The sequence below is a fragment of the Caenorhabditis briggsae genome (genome assembly GCF_000004555.2).
Source record: "Caenorhabditis briggsae complete genome, chrIII, whole genome shotgun sequence".
In the NCBI taxonomy this organism is placed as follows: Eukaryota; Metazoa; Nematoda; class Chromadorea; order Rhabditida; family Rhabditidae; genus Caenorhabditis; species Caenorhabditis briggsae.
The window spans coordinates 7,574,397-7,597,463 of record NC_013490.2 but is presented as its reverse complement, the minus strand read 5'-3'; the positions used below and the strand labels follow the sequence as shown (position 1 = coordinate 7,597,463).

General features: G+C 36.1%; 6 protein-coding genes across 6 annotated transcripts; 5 read left to right on the top strand and 1 right to left on the bottom strand.

The window, feature by feature from the left end:
- Positions 1-67: 67 nt before the first annotated feature.
- CBG25927 lies at positions 68-115 on the top strand (the record flags this gene model as incomplete). The annotated part of the gene is made up of 1 exon (XM_045244022.1): positions 68-115. One exon carries the CDS (start codon positions 68-70, stop codon positions 113-115), a length of 48 nt encoding a protein of 15 aa, XP_045099848.1.
- Positions 116-1,034: 919 nt separating this feature from the next.
- Positions 1,035-4,715, bottom strand: CBG16540 (the record flags this gene model as incomplete). Its single annotated transcript, XM_045244021.1, is given in 16 exon segments — positions 1,035-1,142; positions 1,192-1,634; positions 1,682-2,036; positions 2,085-2,194; positions 2,239-2,356; positions 2,404-2,499; positions 2,546-2,715; positions 2,762-2,999; positions 3,049-3,171; positions 3,218-3,316; positions 3,367-3,607; positions 3,653-3,748; positions 3,801-4,129; positions 4,144-4,347; positions 4,397-4,611; positions 4,664-4,715. The coding sequence occupies 16 exon segments, from the start codon at positions 4,713-4,715 to the stop codon at positions 1,035-1,037; spliced, it is 2,997 nt and encodes a 998-aa protein (XP_045095997.1).
- A 294-nt stretch (positions 4,716-5,009) lies between these two features.
- Positions 5,010-5,476, top strand: Cbr-kbp-1 (the record flags this gene model as incomplete). The annotated part of the gene is made up of 3 exons (XM_002641817.2): positions 5,010-5,082; positions 5,127-5,272; positions 5,318-5,476. The coding sequence occupies 3 exons, from the start codon at positions 5,010-5,012 to the stop codon at positions 5,474-5,476; spliced, it is 378 nt and encodes a 125-aa protein (XP_002641863.2).
- A 683-nt stretch (positions 5,477-6,159) lies between these two features.
- On the top strand, positions 6,160-6,503 carry CBG16538 (the record flags this gene model as incomplete). Its single annotated transcript, XM_045244020.1, has 3 exons — positions 6,160-6,173; positions 6,230-6,365; positions 6,417-6,503. The coding sequence occupies 3 exons, from the start codon at positions 6,160-6,162 to the stop codon at positions 6,501-6,503; spliced, it is 237 nt and encodes a 78-aa protein (XP_045095996.1).
- Positions 6,504-8,731: 2,228 nt separating this feature from the next.
- CBG16537 lies at positions 8,732-9,028 on the top strand (the record flags this gene model as incomplete). The annotated part of the gene is made up of 2 exons (XM_002641815.1): positions 8,732-8,876; positions 8,925-9,028. 2 exons carry the CDS (start codon positions 8,732-8,734, stop codon positions 9,026-9,028), a joined length of 249 nt encoding a protein of 82 aa, XP_002641861.1.
- Positions 9,029-18,748: 9,720 nt separating this feature from the next.
- On the top strand, positions 18,749-22,975 carry CBG16535 (the record flags this gene model as incomplete). Its single annotated transcript, XM_002641814.1, has 5 exons — positions 18,749-18,904; positions 22,332-22,433; positions 22,502-22,592; positions 22,642-22,754; positions 22,799-22,975. The coding sequence occupies 5 exons, from the start codon at positions 18,749-18,751 to the stop codon at positions 22,973-22,975; spliced, it is 639 nt and encodes a 212-aa protein (XP_002641860.1).
- Positions 22,976-23,067: the final 92 nt, after the last annotated feature.

The following is a 23,067-nucleotide window of genomic DNA, read 5'->3' as shown; positions in this document are numbered from 1 at the left end:
GACGATAAGTGATAAAAAAGGCGGAGGAGGACAGGTAAAAAGGGAGAAAAGGAATAGAAGAAGTGGAATGAAAAACAATAATTTGATTCCTATTTGCTTGCACTTTCAAAATTGATAACTTCTTATTACTAGTTTTTTGAGCCAGGAACCATTATTCTGGTGCAAAAAATCGGAGTTGCCTCCAAAAAAAGTCCTCCAAAAAATAGTGAAAAAATGACTGAACACGCACGAGATTCGAAAAAAAAAATCCGGAAAATAACAATTGTTTTAGATTACTGTAGTTGTGTGGTACTTTCGTGCACAGCTCCGATTTTTTGTACCAGCCTAAAAAGACTGTTTTTGTTATGTTTCACTTAAATCTGATGCAGTTTATACGATCGAACATGTTGTGTGACGTCTTCTGATTCTCTCGTCAATGTATCAGTGTGACAAAAAAAAACGATTTTTCGTCCTGTGGGGGGGGGGGGGGGGGGGGGAAAAAGCGAACCGCAAGTGAATGAGATTTGAAGGTTGGCCTGACGGCCTGTGTGCCCTGCAACCGATATAAATTAACGTCCGTTGTGTAGGGTAGGAAGAAGTAGGTATAGAAAAAAGAAGGTAGAGAAAATGGCGCCCTTGTGTCAATGTCTAAAACTCCACACGGCGCAACAGTCTATATGTCATTTCATGGTGTCTTTTCGCTTATTGGTCACATCGATGACCGCTCTGTGAAAAGGGTAACAGAGAGAAGGAACAAAGAAGTCAATGAAAAAAAAAACTGTGGAATTCATCTTTAAATATCATATCGGGGACTTGATAAAGAAAAAAAGGGAGCAATACAAAACACTAATTGAAATCATTATTGTTGGGAAAAACGTCATCGGAGGGTGTGTTTGATCCACAGAGATCCAACTGTAATTAACATATGATTATGTTTTGGGGGACAAGGAAAAAGGGATGATGGGACAAAATGAAAAAAAAACAACAAGATGAACATAACTGAACTACAAAAAACAACTACTGAACGAAATATTTTAAACAAGCAAATAAATAATTTAGAATCTTGATTTGATGGTTGTGTGCATGTCCTCGAAGGCGTTGAGGAACGAAACTTGAAGACGAGACTCGATGGTTGGAGCCATTTCTTGAAGAACTACTTGAGCCTAAAAATACGGTATTACGGCTTGATTAAATTTTCAATCATGACTGTACCTTTCCGAGACCCTCGCCGACTTTTTCTGGAACGTTCTTGTCCTCATATGCCATCATCTGCCTGAAGTGCGTATGAAGGAAGTTTCCAGCGTATCGAAGCTCAACATGCTTCGAACGAATATGTTCGAGGAATATGACAGCCTTGCATTCCTCAAGAGCCTTAGCAACCGCCTGAAATGAAGAAGCTCTACTTTTCAAAATTTCTAATATAAAAACCTCCTCTGCAACCTTCTTCTCCTTCTTTCCCTTCGGTTTTCCGAAACCAGGCGCAGTTGTCGGAACATTCTTTACCAACTTCATCACCAGTTTCTCAATAAATTGAAGAACGATTTGAATAGCAGCGATCGTTTGGAGAGCTCTTGATGATTTAATAATTGGGTCAACAATCCAGAATGGTGGAAGTGGTTCATTCTCATTGCGTTTTGGTTGAATTTCAATGAGTTCTAAATAGTTTAGATATGTTTTGACAATGCTCCCCGACGTCACTTACTAATCAACTTCTTCGCCATCTCTGTTCTCGTTCCAACCAGTTCAACATCAGGATGCTCTCCGGAATCCAAAATTTCCACGAGTTTAACAGCAGCCTCCAAATATTCTAGAACCATTTGAGGACCACCCGAATGAACCCATTGGGACAAATGTTGAGGAGCGGGGGATTGAGCCAGTTTTGAAGGGATAAGGAAAGAAGGATACTCTTTACAACAGTACTCGAGATGTTTTTTGAATTCAATGACGGTCATTTTCAGTTGAACGCGAGCAAGTCGTGGATCCATGTTATCCATAGTAACTCGTCCGACTGCTCCCAGAGCACGACACATTGTACTGCGAAGTTCAGAGATATCAATCTGTTATTTTCAACCATACATATTTATTGATTGAGGATTACGACTCACAAGTTCTTGGAAAGTTCTCTTTTTCATATCGTCCAAAAGTTTCTCATACTCGGGAGTCTCCGTGTATGGAAGAACGGAGAAGTCTCGATTGTCGACGAGCTTGCTCCAATCTGAAATTATGTATTGTACAAGAACCGCTTTATTACATTCGCACCGATGCGTGTCTCACCAATCGGATCGTCATCTCCCCACAACGTTACAGTTGTTTGGTCTAAATCTTCCAGAACGAACAGAGACGAGAGATATCGGTTCATCACTTCAGCCGCGGTTTTCTAAAATCGTTTCTAAACAATCAAAGCGTTCCCTAAATGCGATTTACCTGCACTGAAAGACGCAACTTCAGACTGGCAGCCGTCATGGGAGGAATAGCAGTGAATTTACCTTGACGATACGCCTGGGCAATTGAATCTTGAATCTGGAAGACATAGATTGCTAACTTTTTCATTTTCTTCGATTCAAACCTCTTTCTCAGACTGATCATACATTATACTCAATTGAGAACAGTTGATGATCGCGAGGTTGAACCGACCGGAAGTTTCATAAACCGGGAAAGTCAGATAACCCAATGTATCGTTTTGAACAGATTTTATGTCGAGAACTTTCCAAAGAGCAGTAATGCGTCCAGTAATACCTATTAAAGGTTCTAATTAGACTCAACTCCTACTTCAAAGTCTTACACAGTGATGAATATGCTCTGACCAAAGCAAGCTTGCACAGAGGATCAGTTTTGTTACTGGTGGCCACGAACTCAAGAAGAAGAATCATTTCGTAGAACTTTTCCAAGTCATCTGAAAATGCAAGTGTTCGAATATCAATGAATAAACACAGTAACTCACTTTCTTTGCGATAAGCATCCCATAGGTGAGAAATGGCGAAATTGCACAAAACTCCTTGAGCATGCTCACTTCTTCCTTTCTGTAACAGAAGTCGTTGCATTAATACAAGTCTCTGAGAATGTCTTTACCGCTGCAATCTGCGCTATGAATTGCTGGAAAAGAGATCGATGGTCTTCGGATGTTTTCTTCTCGTAATCTCCTAGAGCACGACGGCATCGCTCCGTCAGAAGTATAGCCCACACTTTTGATTCCTACAAAAAACAATTACTTTTCATTCGTGTATCACCCCATTCATACATCTCCTTCGACTTGTTCTTCACTCGAAATGTCATTCATCCAAGAAGTGAGACCTTTCAAGAATTGTTGTTTTTGCTCCTCGTTCAATTCTCCAAAGTACTGAAAAAAAGAGAAACTCATATTTTGATTACAAATTCAATTTATCTGACCATGTGTAAATCTGTGAAACAAATTGGCTTTTTATAGAAGTTCCGAACGTATACCAACATTCTCTCCACTATATCTCCGAAATGGGGTGTCAAATCTTCTAATCCTGGTACTTTTGCAGCAGACTCTCCAAAAACTTTCAGTGTCAAAAAAGAAGCTAGGTAGGGTCCACGAATTTTAAACTCGGATTTTTGTTGAACTTTTTCGATGAGTTCACTGAGCTTTTCTACCAGTAATAGAGCCCTGAAAATTTTGTTTTTGAAAATCGAAAGCAATTACTGTATATACCCTTCTTGATATTCTTTGTTTTGAGAAAGAGCCATCTTTTCAATTATACGAATTGTTGAAGCTACAAGGATCCTCCAGAGATTCCAGTTGTCAGGCCTTAAATTGGTAAAATATCATCAAAAACGTATCTAAAACAGACGATGCTTACATAGTCTCAACAACCCCAACAGCCAACTCATAGGCGAGATTGTATTGTCCATCTTTCATATAATACTCCATTCCTTTTTCCACCAAATTATGCGGTGCGACCGGAAGACCAATCGCTCGAGGCTTGTCAACGAATTCCGCACATTCTTTCCACTTCTCTTGTCCATCCAAAATGAGCAACTCAAGTTCGAGTTCAGCTGACGAACCCTCGGTATAATTGGTTTTCTCAATTTGAGTTTTGCACATTTTTTCTGCCAATGGCAGAAGCATCTTTTTACCAAGCTCTTTGTCTTCCCTAGCCTGCAAGATTTGATTGAAACTGGTTTTAAGCTACCACCTTTCACCTGCAGGAATAGAGACATCACACTCCAGTAGTAGTAGGTAGTTGAACCCACATCCTTGAAAAGACGCATGGCGATTTTTTGCTGCTCCTTGTACATCTTTTCTCGGGAATAAGCCATGAACAGTTGAGTCATGTTTTGCTCACTAGGGTCAACCTCGATAGCCCTCTCGTAAAGATATATCACTCTTTTGTGCTGATTACTGTCCTGAAACCACATGAAAACTTTGATAAACTATAGGCAGTTTTCTACTCACCCTGTAACAATGAACAAAAGCCTGTAGAGTAAGTTCGTCGTGACGAGCTCCTTTTACATCCAAAACGTCCAGAATATCCATCGCTTCAGCTAGTCGATCTAACCGAATCAATCCCAACGCCTTCAGTACTTTAGCTGCGACCGTTGCAGGATGTTTCTTCAGCACTTTGTCGCATTCTGTCAATGCTTTTTTGTAGTTGTGACTATCTAGACTGTCTGCAACATGAATTTAACATTTATATGCCTATAAGGGTAGTTTTTCGCGAACCGTAGATTGGGCGCAGCCGACGCTCCAAAACGGCTAGCTCTGCTTTAGACATCGCGAGACCCGTTGAGGAAGATTTATCCTGAAATTATCAGTTTATCAGGCAAAAAATGTAGGAAATTTGTGAAAATAATTTGAGATTCGCAATGGGGCGCGTTTTGTAAAAACACCGCTATTTCACCCGCGAGATTTGAAAACGACATCTTTCGGTCTTGGTTTTTTATGTTTCTTCGCAATTTTGTTTCTCAATTCGATTATTCTTTTTACTTTTTCTTCAAAATGGAAAATTCTTTGTATTTAGCACCGGTTTTTTGTTTTCATATTGATTTTCAACGATATCTTCAGTAAAATGGAAACGAAAAGCCCACACAATATGTCGACAAACAGCTGGAGCTCTTTGCCAAAAGCGGAAAGAATTAAAAGTACGTTTTATAATTTGATTGAAAACAAATGAATAATTTTTCAGCTATTCTGAAACTTCAAGAGACGAACAATCAGATGAAACTAGATATCGATAATGATCAGAAAACACTGGCAGAGCTGCGACAAACTATTCCAGATGAATGTTTGGGGCTGTTCGAAAAAGAAAAGAAAAATCTCCTAAACCACTATGTGAGACAAGTTCTGAATATATTCATATTATTTAGTCGTTTTCAGCTAACCGCAGAACTTCTGCCACACCTGTCAGAGCAAGGATTGAATGCTGATGAAATTCAACGAATGGGCAACACAATCACTGCACGAGCGAACGCTCAAGTTGCTGACCGGGAGGAAACTAAGAACATCATTCAAGAAACAGAAGAGGCTAGTACATGAATAATTTGTTTCTATGATAAGTGCTAATTTTCAGAAGCGTCACAAAAACGAATTCCTCAACCAACAAGTCGACGATCTCGCAGCCAACATTTTACGCCGACTGGAAAATTAATCTTCCCACACGTGTTGTTTTACTCGAATTGACTCTTATCCCTTCTTCTAAAAATTCAATTTTCCTCTGTATTTAAAATTATTATTATTTCTCTGTTAAAAAATTCTCAATAAAATTGATGGGGTTCAAAAAGGATTTACAGTTTCTTGGAAATTTTCCAGGTTCAGAAAAAATGGTCAGTAATCGCTTGTGCTTACAAGAATTCGTTGTAAAATTTCTTCAGATAATCTCTTCGGGGCCTATCATGGTCTATAGAACACATGGTTGCAAAATTGAAAATTTCAGAGACAAGTTCGAGGTTCTAAACAGATATTTATACAATTACTTTATACTAGAAATATTCTTTGAATCTAGATAGTTCATGGATGGTCTCCTCTCCTGATGTCAACAGCAAAATGCTTCACTCGTCTGATAATCAGTAACATTTCTGACCCTATTTGTGTTCCAATTATTTGGAAGTTGGCCATCAACACGGTAAAATTATCCCTCTGGCTGAAAACAAGTTCTTGATTGCAGGGGGTAGATGTTCAGCTTTTCACCAATTCTCCTACGATGCCACTCATCCGAGAAAATGAAAATTGCACGGTAAATGATAGAAAGTGGGTTACAATAAACTTTAAAATTTCGAAACTTTTATCCAGGGTTGGTGCTGACGAGTGTCCCGATTTGACTTCTGTTGTTGCAAACGTTTTCTTGGCCGACATGAAAAGTTTCACCGAGACAGTTGATTTGAGAATCAACACTGACGCAATCATTTGCAATGAGAAAATAGATTTGGTATGGTTTTTCTGAAAAATTCGAGAACCCAACTTCTGTTTCTGTTTTCAGATTGTTCTGAAAGCTGGAGCATCGATTACAGTCAATAGAATCATTCAAACATCTGGCAGTGCTACGTCGACGACAGCGAACTCTTGAGATCTTTCTTTCAATGAAATAAACATATGTTGTTTAAGACCAAAACACGGAACCTCTTTTTTCTTCTTATTGAGACGCTTTGAGACAACTGACGGGTCACGAGTGGGTACCTGACCGATAATCAGGATTGAAATCCGTTATCTTTTCACAATTTTTTCGAGTGATTCTCTTTTTTTCATGTGATATTACACTCTGTGCTATTTTTTTTCAAAATTCTCACTATGCGTTGGGATTTTTTTTTTTTGATTACGAGCACCAGACTCGAGCTGTCACACCCGATTGATCGAAGTTTTTCTAACATCCCGCCCCTGAAATGAGAGTTGTTTCCCAGAAAATGCCCCAGAATTTTTATATTTTTACCGAAACTACGGTATGCAAGGATTACTGTACACTGATTTTTCTGCATGCACAACATAATTTAAAACATTTTTTCTGTGCAACTTTCTTGAATTTTTTTTTGGATGTTCTGAACGATTTTTACCTTCCCAAAGCATTTGAAGGGTTAATAGATTTCTTGTCTCAAAATCTCAGTGAATCGATTAATGCTCTATTTGTCACATTCGCCCATAAGAACAAAGTAAATCGATCCGAACGCTCACTTGTCAAACATTTTGTGCCCGCCAAAACGCACAGACGCCTAGAGCGGTGAACAGCTGCAGACGGTGGAATACGTTCTCCCATTCAATGCGTCGTTTTCTATTCTTTCTGTGCACGTTTCTTTTCATAATGCACAAAGAACCACCAGGATATGACCTTCTAATAATCTTTCGACGTCACTCTTTTTCTCATTTCTCTTTAGTTTTTCTCCGGAAAACTGCGGGAGGCGGAAGCTAACGGAGAGAAAAAGAGACAAATGTTTCAGGTCCCCAGAATGCTTCGAGATAATTACTCGAAACACTTTCTATAGACCTTGAATGTTGCTCATTTCTGTTTCTTTACCATTCTGGGAATCTAAGTGGTTTTAACGCTTTTTTCACCTAGCTTATCGTATTCATTTCGTTGCAAACTCATATTTTGTCCCATTCTTTTCTCTCCGCGCCCTCGCTCAGACACTCATTCATCACGCCAAAGTACAAATACACCCTCTCATTCTCCTTCTTCATTGAGGGCCCAAATTCATACTCTTTGTGGGTGCACTTTCTATTTCCTTTCTCTGTGTCTCTCGTTGAAGCTGTACTCTCTCTTATTACGGATTTCATTCATTTGATCTATTGTTCGAATATGTACTTTTGAAGATTCATTGATAATAAGTTCACAACTGTGCTAACACATTTAAAAGAAGATGATTGCATTATGATTCTTATATTTGGTATACAGGCGTTTCGAAAAATGTCTTCTTCTCGCTTTCTGATTATCTTCCTCATAAGTTGAACAATGAAAGAATACCTTTTCAAATATATTTACTAAAAATAATATCTGAATTTGTTCTCTCAGCCAAAAAGGAACTCACTTGGGTCCAAGGCAACGGGTCAGAAAAAGCGCCCCAGCAAACTCATAGGCCAGAAGAAATTTAATAATTTTAAAATGAACGCGGGTTTGAACTTGATCATGATCTATTTCTTAAAAATCAACGGGTTGCAACGCGCGTATTTTCGCTCATCGTTTAAAACTGTGATACTCAGCCAACAAAGTTCGGCAGCGAATTGAGAATTTTTGAAAAATTTACTGGGGCGCGCTTTCTGACCCCCTCGCTTGAACCCAAGTGGGAACTATCAAAAGTCCATTTTCTAATTTTTGATCTAGATCGTAAAGTAAAATCTGCCACGTGGGCTAGTAGAACAAAAGGTGACAGCTGAAGGGGGCGGCGCATAGTCTAAAAAGCTGACGTCATTTTTCTTGTTTTGACTTCCTTTGATAGTATATTTTTGCCTGTATTTATGTTCACTGATCTGTTATCACTTGAGATAAGAAAGCAGTGGCGGGCGAAGTTGAAATTGTTTATAAGGAGAGGCAAAATGAAAAGAGACTTATGTTTTTGAGCTGCTAAGGATCCACTTTAAGATGTTTTGACTGGATGAGAGGTCAATGGATTGCGTCTGTCGACAACTTAAAAGTATTTGTACGAGAGCACTATTTGGCAGTTTTGAATTGTGTTTTGAGTTGTTACAGTCGATGCCGCATCTAGAGTTAGAACCATCCTTCATTTGTCTACTTTCCTTTTTCTTTCACCAAATCTTTTCTGTTTTTAAACCTTCATTTTTTCAGCTACTCCATATAAAATCTACAAAATGGCTACTCAATCCGCCGTGTCTGCTACATCTGTCCAACAAGGAGTTCCATCAGCTAGCGTCGCTGCATCGAAAGTTCCAACTCAAGGAGGTCTTTGGAATTCGGCTTGTCAACTTTTCTCTCTCACTCCAAAGGCTGGGAAAGGTAAAATTAATCTGTATTCTCTCCAACGTCAACTTCTTCTTCCTTCAGACTCTTTCCAATTCCTCACATCTCCTCAAAGATCGAAGCCAGCTGCCACGGTCAACGCTGATAACTTTTACATGTATGCGTGCGGATCCATCAATATGCCATAAGCTATCAGCTACATCGTTAATTTTAGACGGGCGTCTTTCGCGATCTTCACCTCGTTTTATTCTTTTTTTTAATACGCAGATCTCCTTGACATCCAAAACAATTTCCCAGCTTTCGCTTACCAAAAGGAGACAGTTTTAACCGTTCTTTTATCTAAAATTCACTTCATGTATTTGTGTTTGACGCCGCCTTCATTTACTATTACTTTGATTTATCATTGCCTTAATTTTTGCTCCAAGCTTTTTTAGTTATTTAATAAATGATGATTCATAAATAATCGAGTTGTAAATGTACAAAACAATTTATCAGATTCCTTCAAAAGTTGATGATAACGAGTTTTGATTCTTCAAGTTGAATCACTAGGAAACTGTTTTCACACAGTTTTATGACTTTTAAAGATCTTGTCAACAGTTTTGAACACACACTCATCAGTCCAAAGGAAAAATACAAACAATTTTTCGGTTTCAAAAATCTTCATGGTGTCAATAAAAATTGAAACAGGGCGTCTGAAAATCAGGAAATTGCTGCTCAATGCAATCGGAGCTGTGTTAGAGAAACGCCGGTGGCCGTGGGCAACGGTCCCACGACGACAACTACAGTAACCTAAATATGTGTTATTTTTCTCGACTTTTGTGCGTTTTCTGCATATCTTGGAGAAAATAACAGGAAATAGAGACAAAAAGCAGTGAAAACGAGAAAATTAATTCCGAAAATAAAAATATTTCAGGTTACTGAAGTTTTCGTTGTGGAAAAATCCGCCACCGGCGTTTCTCTTCCACAGCTCCGATTATTTTGTACTAGAATAATACATGGAGACTAAAAATCGGTTACCAATATTAGAAACACATGCTTGAATCTATAGACGCTGATTTCATGAAAAATGAAACATGTAAATTTCCGATTCTCCTTCCATCCCAACCCCCGCATAGTTAATGAATAGAATAAGAGACGGAAAACCAACGAAAGAATCTTGACTTTTTTCGCCGATTTCTCGTTTCATCTGTCTCATGAATCCGATGGGCTCATAATTAGTGCTCTCCTGATTTATTTCTGTGTCTTTCAGACTCTTTTTTGTCACTCTTCTCTGCCTTTTCAATGTGTTAGTGTCACATTTCAGACAAGATTCGCGTGTTGAATAGAAGAAGAAGAAAAAGGTTTTGTATATGGAGATGACATGTCATGTTTCAAGTCATCCTTCTTCTTTTTTTGCTTCTTTTTGAGAACTACAGAAATTACTTATGATTGGTATACATCTAGATGAGGAGCATTTAATTGGAGGAATCCGCGATATATTTTAAATGTTCTTACTGTCTATTCAATAAAACGTGGGCGCGCCGCAGGTTGCAAAGTGACACGCCCATTTTTGAAACGCGTGAGAAGAGAGAAAAGTGAACGCGTCACAAAAAGGGGCGTGTCACTTTGCAACCTGCGGCGCGCCCACGTTTTATTGAATAGACAGTAGTTTATCCGAAATGCATTTAATATTGTGTATATTTGAAAAATCTCTTGACCTGAATAATTCCTGACTCGTAAAATAGCATGAAACCTCTAATAGGAGGGCTCCCCGACTTTCAACTTTGAGCCATTCATCTCGATTCCTGTTAAAGTTATTTAAAAAATGTACATATACATTTTTGTTGAATATTATAACAAACTTTTCGTTAGCCGACTATTATTCGGCTCTATTATGAAATTTTCGTCATTCAAAAAAGTTTTGGTCCCTAATAAACTTCAGACCTTCAGAAAAATGTTAATCCTTCAAGGGGTTCACAAATGTTAAGCTAATTTCAGAGCTTTTTTTCATTCCAATTTAATTTGTTTTTTTCCACAAGACCAAAATTTTTCTCAAGAACCAAAAGTAGAGCCAAAATCTGTAATTGAGTTGTATCCTGACCATTAACTGTGAGCCAATTTTTTTGGGCTCCTGTGAAAGATATCAAAAAGTAGTAAACTATTTCTGATTGTACGATAAACGTTTGTGTTGGTTAACTACTGTTTGCTATCCCAAGAATAGAGAAAAATTGGCTCAAAGTTGAAGGTCAACCCCATTAGAGATGTTATGGTAGTCAATGTAATAACGTCATGCAGTCATAAGATAAGTACATCTTTGTAATTCAAGCATGATTTTTTTCCATGTCAGTGAACCAACGACCCACTTCCAGCCCATATGGTTTTCTCACTAAATATGGAAATCTTGAATCTGAATTCGCTTCACTGGTTTTGATTTTTCATATTCCTTCTCTCTCGTGTTTTTCACTTCATTTCCTCCTTGACATTTTATTTTGAATCGTAGGAATAGGAACTCAAAAATCTGCGTCTACAACCTATTTTCGGTATTGTTCTTTTAGATCGGAAATTCATAATCCCAGCCTTCTGGTCTTTAATTTTCGAAATTCTCTTTCAAGTTAATGTCAGACTGAGAACCTTTTTTCTGGCTCCAGATGTCTTTTTTTAATAACTTTTCTCCTCGTTCATAATTACTTTAAACACTTTGTATTTTCTTTTCCACCCACCCTCATTTTCTCTCCATAGAACAGATATATTCACCAGTGGTAGTTCAAAGTTTCTTTTCTTTTTCCTTCTTTATCCTTGGTTTCTGGGATGGTAATTTGATTTGGAACCCGAATTGGGCAAACATATTTTTATGATTATATTTCACACTTTTTTCTTTCTGCTCTTCTTTTTTGTCTTGGAGAAAAAAAGAAAGTGCACACGGTGCCCCCCGAACGGGTGGTTCTTTTTGTTTTCAGTCGTTTTTTTTTGTCTTCCAGTCAGTCTCAAGTCGACGAAATATTTTGTGCAAAAAATAGAGGACCTTCTGGGAAGTCTTATTCAGAAAGTGGTTCCATCTAAAATTAGTACATTCAACTGAATACATTTTCAATAGAAACAAGGGCGTGAGACCATACAGGGTTACGCAAGTTTACCCGGACTGATAAAAGTGGGTATATCTTCAGACATAGGTATCGTGGACGTTTGAAAATTAGTAGAAATGTAGTTTTTACATTTGATTCAAAGCGCCTGAGAGTTTCAATGTGACTACTCAAATCTAGGTATTGTATTGATTGTCCAAAGATGAACGGCGTAACGTTCCTTGTAATTTTCAAGAGATGAAACAACTTTGACAAGCAATAACTCAGCTCAAAGTTGACCAAATAATTTGAAACTTGGCCAGTTTATTGATGAATGTTTCTAATTTTCACAGTCCAAATTTGAGCCATGTAAAAGGCTAAACTCAAACTTTATGCTAGTACAAACTTTAGTCCGGCCGTAACTGTTAGTCCCTCTCCAGTTGTTTGCCTCTCAATTTCCTTCTACTAACACCTTCTCTTTCAGAATTCCCACAGGAAATCAGTGATTCATGAAATTATTTCCTCCTCTCCCTTTTTTCCCTAGACTTGTTAATGATATTCGACCGAGTTTTCTCGATTTGAAAAAAATTAAAATTAATGGAAATTGAGCACGTCATTATGAATTTCAGTTGACTGGGGATCTATGAATTATTCGTTTGAAAATAAAGAGAGAAATACGGAAGAGAGCAGAGAACGTTTTGAAAAAAAGAAAGAATTCTAACTAGAAGTGATTATTGGGTTTGATGTGAAATTCCAAGAAAAATTATATGAAAGTTAAATATCTTTTTTATTATTTTTCACCTGTTTTTTCAGCAACAAGACATAGTTTTTCCAATATTATGAAAGAGAAATTGGTAAGATTTGTTCTAAAACTGACTTTTGTAATCCCCGTGAAACCTGTAATAGAAAGACCCCTTAACTTGTAACTAGGGATGTTGCTGGCCGCCAGTGCCAGAGCTATGGACCTTTCAATTTCACGTGATTTACATTAAAAGCCAGCGAAATTTCTAAGCAGGCAATATTTGCCTGTTTAAAATTTAAACCGGCGTCAAACGCCGCTTTCTTTTTGAGAATAGAATTTACCTTTTGATTCACCAATATCCCCTCACTGTAGCTTCAATTTTAATTATCTCAGTTCTTATGAACGATAGCAAATAACCGTCAACTGATAAAATGCTCCAAATGTCAAGTCAGATAATGGAGGTTAAAGAGATAGAATGGCAATTATAAAGTGTTAGAACGAATTTGGTGTTTGAGAAGTTACCACTAGTCTTCCATTAATAGTTATTGTGATTATGTCTGGATCGAGGTTTAGTTCAAAAGTAGTTGTTTAGTTTTTTAGAATTTAAAGTTGTAAACTTTGATTTTCGGGACTTCAGAATGCAGGTTTCAAAAAACTCCGAAGTTTAGTGATCTTGACATTTTAAACTTCAAAAATTTAGGAATCAAAACATTTTTGATCGTTCAATAATGTAAAGCATGACAGTACAGAAACTCCAAAAATAGTTGTTAAAAAACGATGAAAACACTGAAATTTCCAGGAAATTCAAAAATTCTTGAATCCTGAAAATTCGAAGTTCGGAAACTTTCAGGAAAGTGTAGAGTTTCATGAAATCCATAAACTTTCAAAATCACACAAAGACTTTTTAAAATTCGGAAATTCTGAATTTTCGGAAAACATTTTTCAAAAGCTCCGGACACCAATTTTCAAAATTTCAAACAGAATTCCAGAAGTAATCAAATATTTCGAAGGACTAAAAATATCAATTTCATTCCATTTCACTGTTTCGGATCATCTGTCGTTTTTTTTTCTTTTTCAATCTTTTCTCTATGAAGTATCTATGAAGTATTTTCTATTGAAAAATTCATATTTTAAAAACCTGGTGTTAAATGCCTGTGAAAAATTTTGCTAGCGATTCACGCCGCTTTGAAAACTGGCACTGGCGGCCAGTGCAAAAATTAAAAGCGGCGTGTGGCGCCAGAAAACGCCGTTTTGGCTAGCCTACTTGTAACTTTGATCCAATTTATCTCGGTTCCTGTGAAAGATAGAAAAAAGTTGTCATGATGCTTATCGAAATATCAAAAGTATTTTTTTCAGTTAACATATTTTGGATATCTTGTATACGAATTGAGATAATTGAGCTCAAACTTGACAGTGTGGGGGCTCTGCTATTACAGATTTTGAGATAACTAAAATACAGAAATCAAAAACAGCAACAGAAATCTATAATAATAAATGTCTAAAATAATAAACTCAAAGAACGAATCATCAACAATAAATTATAATTGTATTCCATCTAATAGTAAACAAATTTCTTTCGTAACTCCGGGGATGTCCACCTGATTCTTTTCAAGAAGAAAAAAAAGTTTCCACCATACTTGTAACGGGCCGGGCCGGGCTTTTTCCGGAATTTCGAAGGCCCGGCCCGGCCCTGCCCGGCGGGCCCGTCATTTCACTAGTTTCGAAATTTTTAAAAAATCACATAAGGGGGGACCCTTATGTGATTTTTTTCGACCAAAAAAATTTTTTTCGAATTTTTCGATTTTTTTTATCAGACAGACAAATAATCCGAAATACGAAAAAAATGGAAAAAATTATATTGAGACCTCAAAATTTGGCTCAAAAATACAGAATTTTTGACACCGGGCCTTCCGGGCCGGGCCCGGGCCTTGAAAATTTCCTCAGGCCCGGCCGGGCCCTTTTATAATTTATAAGCTCCAATTCTCAAATTGGCGGCTCCTTTTTGTTGTTTATCTTCTTCATTTCCTTCTTCTATGCCTCTTTTCTCTTCTTCTTCCAAAGTCTCAGAGCTCTCCAATTTGTTATTCATACTTACACATTCCGTTTGATGTTTGTTAATACTCTCAACTACTTTTTTTTCTCGTTTGCCTGTTTTTTCTATCTAATGGATAAGTGTCTTCTATCGATTTCCGCCAAAGTTCAATTTTTGGAACTAGAAATTGTATTCTCTCGGGGGAACGCCACCATGTGCTTCTCCCAATTATTGGAACGCAGATTTAGATGACAGTCACAAAAGACTTACCAAAATAAAATGTCTAGACACGCTTCAAGGGAATTCTGATTGTTCCCAACGATAAGAAAAAAAAACAATCGAAGAGGCAAATTGTCATTGGAAGTTTGGAAATGCAGTTGATTGGATTTGTTAGTTAGGAAGAAGTTTTATTTTGCAGCTAGTTCCGGAGACTCTATATCCTTATTTTCTAATTCTTTTTCTATATCGAGAAAATCCAATTTTTCTTTATTAACATGTGACGTAAATTAGGTTGAAGTTAATGGAAAGTTAACTTTTTTGAAATAGATTTTCTTTGCTGATGGTTTTTTTTGTGTGATCTGAAACAACTTTTGGACTATTACGGTATCCACTGAATGTGTGGAATAGTCATTGACTTTCCTAGAACTTTTAGTACATTAAAAGTTCTTCGAGGTCTTCAAAACTAGTTTGAAAAGTTTTCGTTTCGTCTTCTTTGTTAATGAGAGACTCCGAGCAAAATTTTTGCGCATGAAAATGTTCGAAGTTTTTATTGCATTAAAAATTTATAAGCATATACAAAAAAGAAAATTTTGAAGGTTATAAAACAGACCTGGATCGAAAACTCTCACAAATTTTTTTGAAAATTCTTTGTTTTTCAGTTATTCGCCGAGTTCTGAACGACACCTGCTTTTTTCACATTTCAGTACAAAAATAGAAAAAATAGGGGTGTTCTTCAAAATCGGCGAATGGCTGAAAAACTAGGAATTTTCAAGAAATTCTGTGATTGCAAAGTTTTAAATTCAGGTCTGTTTTATAACCTTCAGCAGTTATAAAATGATCAGACACTTGACAGCCGAGCTCCAAACTCTTGGAAATTGTGAAAATCAACTGAAAACCACGCTTTTGTATACCTTGTTGGCAATTTTTTTTCAACCCGACACATTTACCGAAATTTACCGAACATTTTTTGTTGCTTTTTTCCCAAAATCAAATTATTTTAGAGTTATCTGAAAATGGGAAAACAGGAAAGCCCCTTTAGATTCTAGTGATACCAACACAAAAATTCTGAGAATCGACCGGTGTAACCCGTCAATATTTTTCAAGTTTCGCGCCTACAAAATGGAAAAAGATGATGACAAAACAGAAAAGTGGGCTAGATCTAATGAGAATTTTAGATGGAAAAAAGCAGAGAGAAAAAAGGAACAAAACGTTGAATGTGGGGGCACCAAAGACACAAGAAAAACTTTACTCGCGCCTTTAAAGTCAAGAATAGTGGCTATTTACCCGATACAGAGATCCCATTGTCTTTGTCGTTTTTGTCGCATTCCGAATTGAAAGAAAAGGGAAATATTCGGTTTTTTCTCTTGGTGTTTTTTTTTCATTGGCTCGTTATTCCATATATTTCTTCTCGTTTCCTCTCTCCCCGCCCACCAATTCAGCCAATGACTTTTGTTTTGTTTTTTTTTTCTTTGTTTTTTGTGCTCTAATGTATTCGTTTTCTGTCAAATATATTATATATTATATATACCTATATTTTGCAATTTGTATTCACAAAAAATAATGAAGTTAGAAAATTTTCCACGAATATAGCCTATATATTATATAGGTCATTTTTTAGACTTTTCCTATTAGATCTAGCACGGAAGTTGAATTCTGACGATTTGAATAATTTGCATTGGAGGTATTCAGAAGAAGGAGAGAGCTTAGTCATATTTGCCTCGAATCTTTGGACCTCGGTCATTTTTCTCTCCTATTCTATACCTACGACTATTCAAAATGAGTCGACAGGTGAACTAGGGATAGAAAGACACCTGCTGGTTTTGAAAAGCCTTTTCAAGATTCTCTGAAGCTTTAAAGTACTTTTCCACTCAATGTGTCTGACTGATTACACATGGGAAATTACTCGTCACCACTTTTTTCATTGTTTTCTCAATCTGTGACGAATATCATTTGTCTGAATCAGGATGCCTTTTCTATTGAGAAGAATTGAATATTCATTACTTTCTTGACAACAAAAAGTTTCCAATGAAACTCCATACTTTTATTTCTTCCAAGCCATTTTGTTTTTCACCTGAAAAGGTAACCGAAACAAAACAAAATATATGACATTACCTTACTTTTTTTGTTTTTCCTTCTTCTCATGACCCCTATCCAGTTCCATATGTCAATTCCTTTGATCCATCCATTTTTCTATTCTTTTCCTTTTTCCTTTTTCTTTACCCTAGTCCTACCGAATAACACCTACACATTATGTTTCAAGCTCGGTTAGACAGAAACAAAAGATACCTTCTAATGGACCGAGAACTGGCCCCATTTTACTTGCTCAATGAGCTTTCTCAGCACAACGTCAACATGAGAGCACAATTCATTACAATGTCTGTTGCGGATTCCGGACTCTATTTTTTCTTTTTTTGTGGTGGATGATTTGAGACAAGGCAATACCTATTTTTGGATCTAATCAAAGACGTCAGAATGAAAAACGCGTCAATAACCTAAAAGAATCAGAGAAAGACATCAGAAGAGCAGCTGATTTTGATATTAACAATTCTATTCTCTAGGGTTTTATAGCTCTGTTTTTAGAATGAATTTCTGAATTTTTTTCAAATTGATTCTAAACTAAAAATGTTGTTTAAAATTCCAAGAAATCCAAAAATCTGAAATTTTCCAAGTTTTCAAATCCTCATTTTGTCCTGTTCAAAATTTTTGCAGCTCTATTTTTCAAAGAATTTATCAGTTTTCTATTTTTTCTGTATACAATCAGTGTTTTTCGAAAATTTTAGGATTTTTCAAATTGAATACTGTAACTTCGGAAGGTTCGGAAATTGAACAGCTTTTTGTCATTGTTACCAACTTGAGACAGTTTTTGAAATATTGGATGAGGAATTCGAGTCAAACTGATGAGTGTGCACCATATGGGTCTTTCATCTTGAAGTTTTAGCATACCCTAAAACCTGTAATATAAGGGTCCCTTACTTTTAACGTTAAACTAATTTATTTCGATTCCTGTTAAAGATAACAAATAGTTATCGATTGATAAATTTTTTTCATAACTTCACAAAAATTTTATCAGTTGACACATTCTTGATATCTTTCACAAGTATTGAGATAAATGAGCTCAAATTTGACGTTTTGAGTGGGCTTTCATTGGACTGATTACGATATCTATGTACACTTACCGTAACCCACAATCATTCCTCTTTGAGTATATTGCAGAGGTTGGGATCCCGGATTCTTTGCTTTTTTTCATTCCGGATTCCTTTGAAATATAGTTTTGTCCAGATTCCGTATTCCAGATTCCGCGAAATTGTAGTTTGTCCAGATGCCGGATTCCATTTCTTTTACTTATAAGATATTTTGGACAATTTTTTTTGTTTTCAGAACGTTACACATTCATGTTTAAACCGAATTTCCTTGACTCATGATCCACCAACGATACTCTTATTTTCTCGTTTACAAATCCGTTCAATGACATCAAAAGTGACATTTTCTATCAGAAAATTGTGTTGCAAATCCCTTGGTTTTCAGTGCGAGTCCCATTCAAATCAAACATAATCTCTAATCGTGTTAACAGATTTATAAAAAAAGGTGATGAATGTTAATCCATCATCCATATCATATCTTCTAATAGCAAAAACCCATCCACCTCCTCACCGGAAATTTTTCGAATTTCCGTATTTGTCTAGTCAGAGAAGGCTATACCAAAAATAAGCTGCAATTTTTCAACATTTCTCAAGTTTTCTCCCTCATCATTGCAGCCAGTTACACGTTTTTCGATATATCATGTGTTTCCTTTTTCATTTTTTTTTGGTTTTCCTTTTTTTTGAATTCATCTACATCATATTCGAGAAATCAAAAATTACATTTCAGTTTTCTGGAAATGTTACGATGGTTTCATGTGGAAGACGAGAACACTTTCCTCTTCGGAATCCGGTTTCGAAATAGAAAACTGGTCACATTCTTCGCTTTTCTTCAGCTGATTGTTGCTTCTGTTTCATTTGCACAACACATTTATTCGGTTGCTCATTTCAATAAGGTGGGTTTTTAGTATCGATATTCGAGATCTAGAAATGAATGTTTCAATTTCTGGGATTTTTCACAGAACTTGAACGGTTCGAGTTCTGGGATTTTGGAAATTCACGTGATTCACAGAACCTAATCGTATCTACACACCAGGGGGCACTTTTTACGCTGAGCTTTTTTAGAAAATTGTTTCACACAGTTTTTTCCGTGACATTTCAAAGAAATAAGAGCCAATGATAAAATGAGAAACGTGGATCCACAGTATTCGCATGATGCGAATTATAGTGAATTTATTCCCCTCAAAGGATAGAGAGAAAGTAGTCGAATCAGTATTAAATACAAAAAAATAGCAACTTAAATCGGGATATACTAAAAACAAGGCCCCTAAAAGTAAAATCAGCCATTAAAAATTATTTTCAGCTTCTAAAGTGTAGGCTTAGCCTTTAAAAAGCAGGCTTACGGCGCCCATACTTAAAAATCAGACTTAGAAAAAACATTCCGTAAAACCTGTATAAGAAGAACCCCTTTAATAGAAAGGTCCCTCTAATAGAAGGGCCCTCTGTGAAAAATGATCCCTCTTCAATGTGATTTGGAATAAAAATTTCCGTAACTTTTCAATGGAAAATATTCCACGAACTCCACAAGTCAATAGAAATTTGGTGAAATTCTATTTTTCGATAAAAATCTTGCTAAATTTTGGTGAAATTGGCAGATTTTCATGAATTTTGAACGAAACTTCGTCGATTTTTTTACTGCAAAATTTCGGAAAAAAACTAGCCAGAAAAATAGAAGGACCCCTTTAATTGAAGGGTCCTTGTAGTAGAAGGGCCCTCTGGAGATACCTTGGAACAATAGAAGGGCCGGTTCTTCAAGTACAGTTTCACGGAAATGAAAGTAGGCTCAGTCCTTAAAAAGTAAGCTTAGAACCCTAAATTAATGTATACCTAAAAACAAAGATATCTGAAAGTCAAATTAGAAGTTACTTCAGCTGTTAAAAAGTATGCTTAGAGCTTGAAAAGACATTTACAAAATGTGGAAAAATCCCTAAAAAATTCTGAATATCTATGCAAAAAATTCCCTTTTCTGGTAATACTTGAAGTTTGTTTTCTAAGTTTTCGATTCCCAATTTTATAAAAACATTTTTGAATGTTCATTGAACATGTGTCTCTCAACCGATTCCGGAATATTTTTACAAATTTATGAAAGCTATGTTTTGCCAGTTTAGAATATTCTAAAAACTATCCCAATAATTTTTTAAATGTTCAAATTAGTATTTAAAAGTATTAAAAAATCCCTATGAAATGCCTATTCAGGAAAAACAATTTCTCCTTCTTTTTTCTGAACACTTGGTGATGTTTTTCCAGTTTCGGAAACTCCAAAAACTACCTCAAGAATCATTTGATCTTACAATCAGAAATTCCGAAAAAAAAAGAAAAAGTTATTTTTTTTTGAAAACGTTAAGTATATAATAACCATCGAAACTTCATCTAACGTGCTCCCGATTAGCCTAATGGTTAACAGGGATGAATTTGAAACAACCGTCGTTGGTTCGAGTTCTCCCCAGAGCCTAGTGGTTATTGTCAGAGTACAGTAATCGGGGTTAATCGTGAAAAAAATACGAAAATAGCAACTTAAATCGGGATATACTAAAAACAAGGCCCCTAAAAGTAAAATCAGCTATTAAAAATTATTTTCAGCTTCTGAAATGTAGGCTTAGCCTTTAAAAAGCAGGCTTAGGGTAAAAAAGCAGGCTTAGCAATAATCGAAGGGCCCTCGTAATAGAAAGACCCTCTGTGAAAAATGACCCTCTTCAAAATGTGTTTTAAAATCAAAAAATTCCGTAATTTTTCAATGGAAAATATTCCAGGAACTCCACAAGTCAATAGAAATTTGTTGAAATTCTATTTTTCGTTGCAAATCTTGCTAAATTTTGGTTGAAATTGGCAGATTTTCATGAATTTTGAGCGAAACTTCGTCGATGTTTTTGATGCAAAGTTTCGGAAAAAAAACTAGCCAGAAAAATAGAAGGGCCCCTTTTATTGAAGGGCCCCTGTAATAGAAGGGCTCTCTGGAGGTACCTTGGAACAATAGAAGGGCCGGTTCTTCTAGTACCGGTTTATGGAAATTAAAGTAGGCTCAGTCCTTAAAAAGTAAGCTTAGAACCCTAAATTAATGTATGCGTAAAAACAAAGCTATCTGAAAGTCAAATTAGAAGTTACTTCACTTGTTAAAAACAATACATCATACAATTTTTTTGAAACTCAATCAATTTCACGTCTTCTGAATCTTCACAGACGTGACGATGACTACGGAAGAAAGAACAATTTTTCCGTCAGACTTTTTTAAAAGATTGGCTTTGGGATGAAAAATGTTTGGTGTAGATCCAAATGTATACGAAAAAAATTTGGAGCGTTTTGGAACACTTGCTTTGGAGATGTGCTCGCTGGAGCATAAAAAGTATGTTTCTGGAGTCTACGTCTCAGTGGTTGCATTCTGATTGCAATTTGTTCAAATTTTGAGAGAACGTGTGTTTTTAATTGTTCTAAAAATTACATACAAAACGTTGTATTTTGGGAACAAAAAATTTTGCTTGTTTGTTTAACCCGTTTTTGATACACAAAAATGAACAAATTGTGAAAATGTTTTTGTTTCCAGACAACAAAGTTTTGTTTTTGTAATTTGTAGAACAATTAAAGACACACATTCTCTCTAAATTTGAACAAATTGCAATCATTTTGAGCAGACTTATAGCCAAACTCTAGAACCATACCTTTCATGCTCCAGTGAGCACATCTCAAGAGCAAGTGTTCCAAAACGCTCCAAATTTTTTTTCGTATACATTTGGATCTACACTAAACATTTTACATCACAAAGCCAATCTTTAAAAAAATTCTGACGGAATTTTTCTTTTCATCTGGAGTCATCGTCACGTCTGTGAAGATTCAGAGGACACAAAAATTGATTCATTTTCAAAAAACTTATAGAACGTTTTGTTGGAAACCCAGCTACATTTAACAAAAAGTTTTCGATTATTGGACAAGTTTAAGAAAAGTTATGAACAAAAGTATAGAGGGACAATCAATAACGTTCGAAATTTGAACATTTTTTTCGCTCCGCAAAGGAAATGCAAAATTACTGAAACTTGACAGAAATTTTGGAAATTGAAGTGATTTGGGATGAAAATTGGAAATTTTGAAAATCGCTCCTTCTTAAATGTTTGTTTTGTTATGATAAACAATTTACCAGTTGGCAACTTTTTCATATGTGAAACAGGAACCGAGATAAATTGGGTGTAAGTTAAAAGTAAGGGGCTCTTATATTACAGGTTTTACTGTATGTAGAAGAGTTCTTTTTCGTTCGATTCGATGTTCTCATAAAAAGCATAAAGGGATCTCTGTCTTTATATCAAAAAAAATTAGAAAACCCACTAACAATTCCAGATATTCTATTGCTCATTCAACGAAACCCGTTCAAATACGGGCCACTTTCTCTCGCATGACGTCATCATATTTGACTTTGGTCTCTTTCACGAATTAATCAATGTAAGTTTTTCTTCCCTCACCATATATTGAAGATGAAAAAAAACCAAAAAGCGGAATTTTGTTTTCAGGTTCAAGAATGCATTGCCAACTACTTGGATGGTGGATATATGCGATGTTTGTGGTGTTTCACTCAAATGATCGCACTTGCATTGACGATTTGTTAGTTGACTTTTAAGAAGTGCAAATTTGAATCTTTTATGGTTTCCAGGGACGACACTATGCATACCAAAACCCCATCCATTACTCCTTTGGCCGATGTTGATCATTCAAAATGCCTACTGTTTTGGACTAGTGATTCTAACAATAGCAACTGCTGATAAGGTGAGACAAATCGGAATAAGCTTGATATGGTACTTTTATTTCAGCTGCTCGTTGCTCTATTTCATCCTGTCAATGCTCACCTGAATCTTATGATTTTATATTTTGGCGTTGGTACTTGTATCAATCACTTCTTCGATTATATTCTCTGGCATTACTATTGGTACGAAGAATTCCAGTACATAGGACGAACTGGGAAACATGTTATACCGTTCTGGGTGTAACCCTGCATTTCCTAGAATATTCTTCCCAACGACTATTTTCTGTGACTACAAAACTTGTGTATTACAACAAACGGTTAATTGCCTGTCTTGCT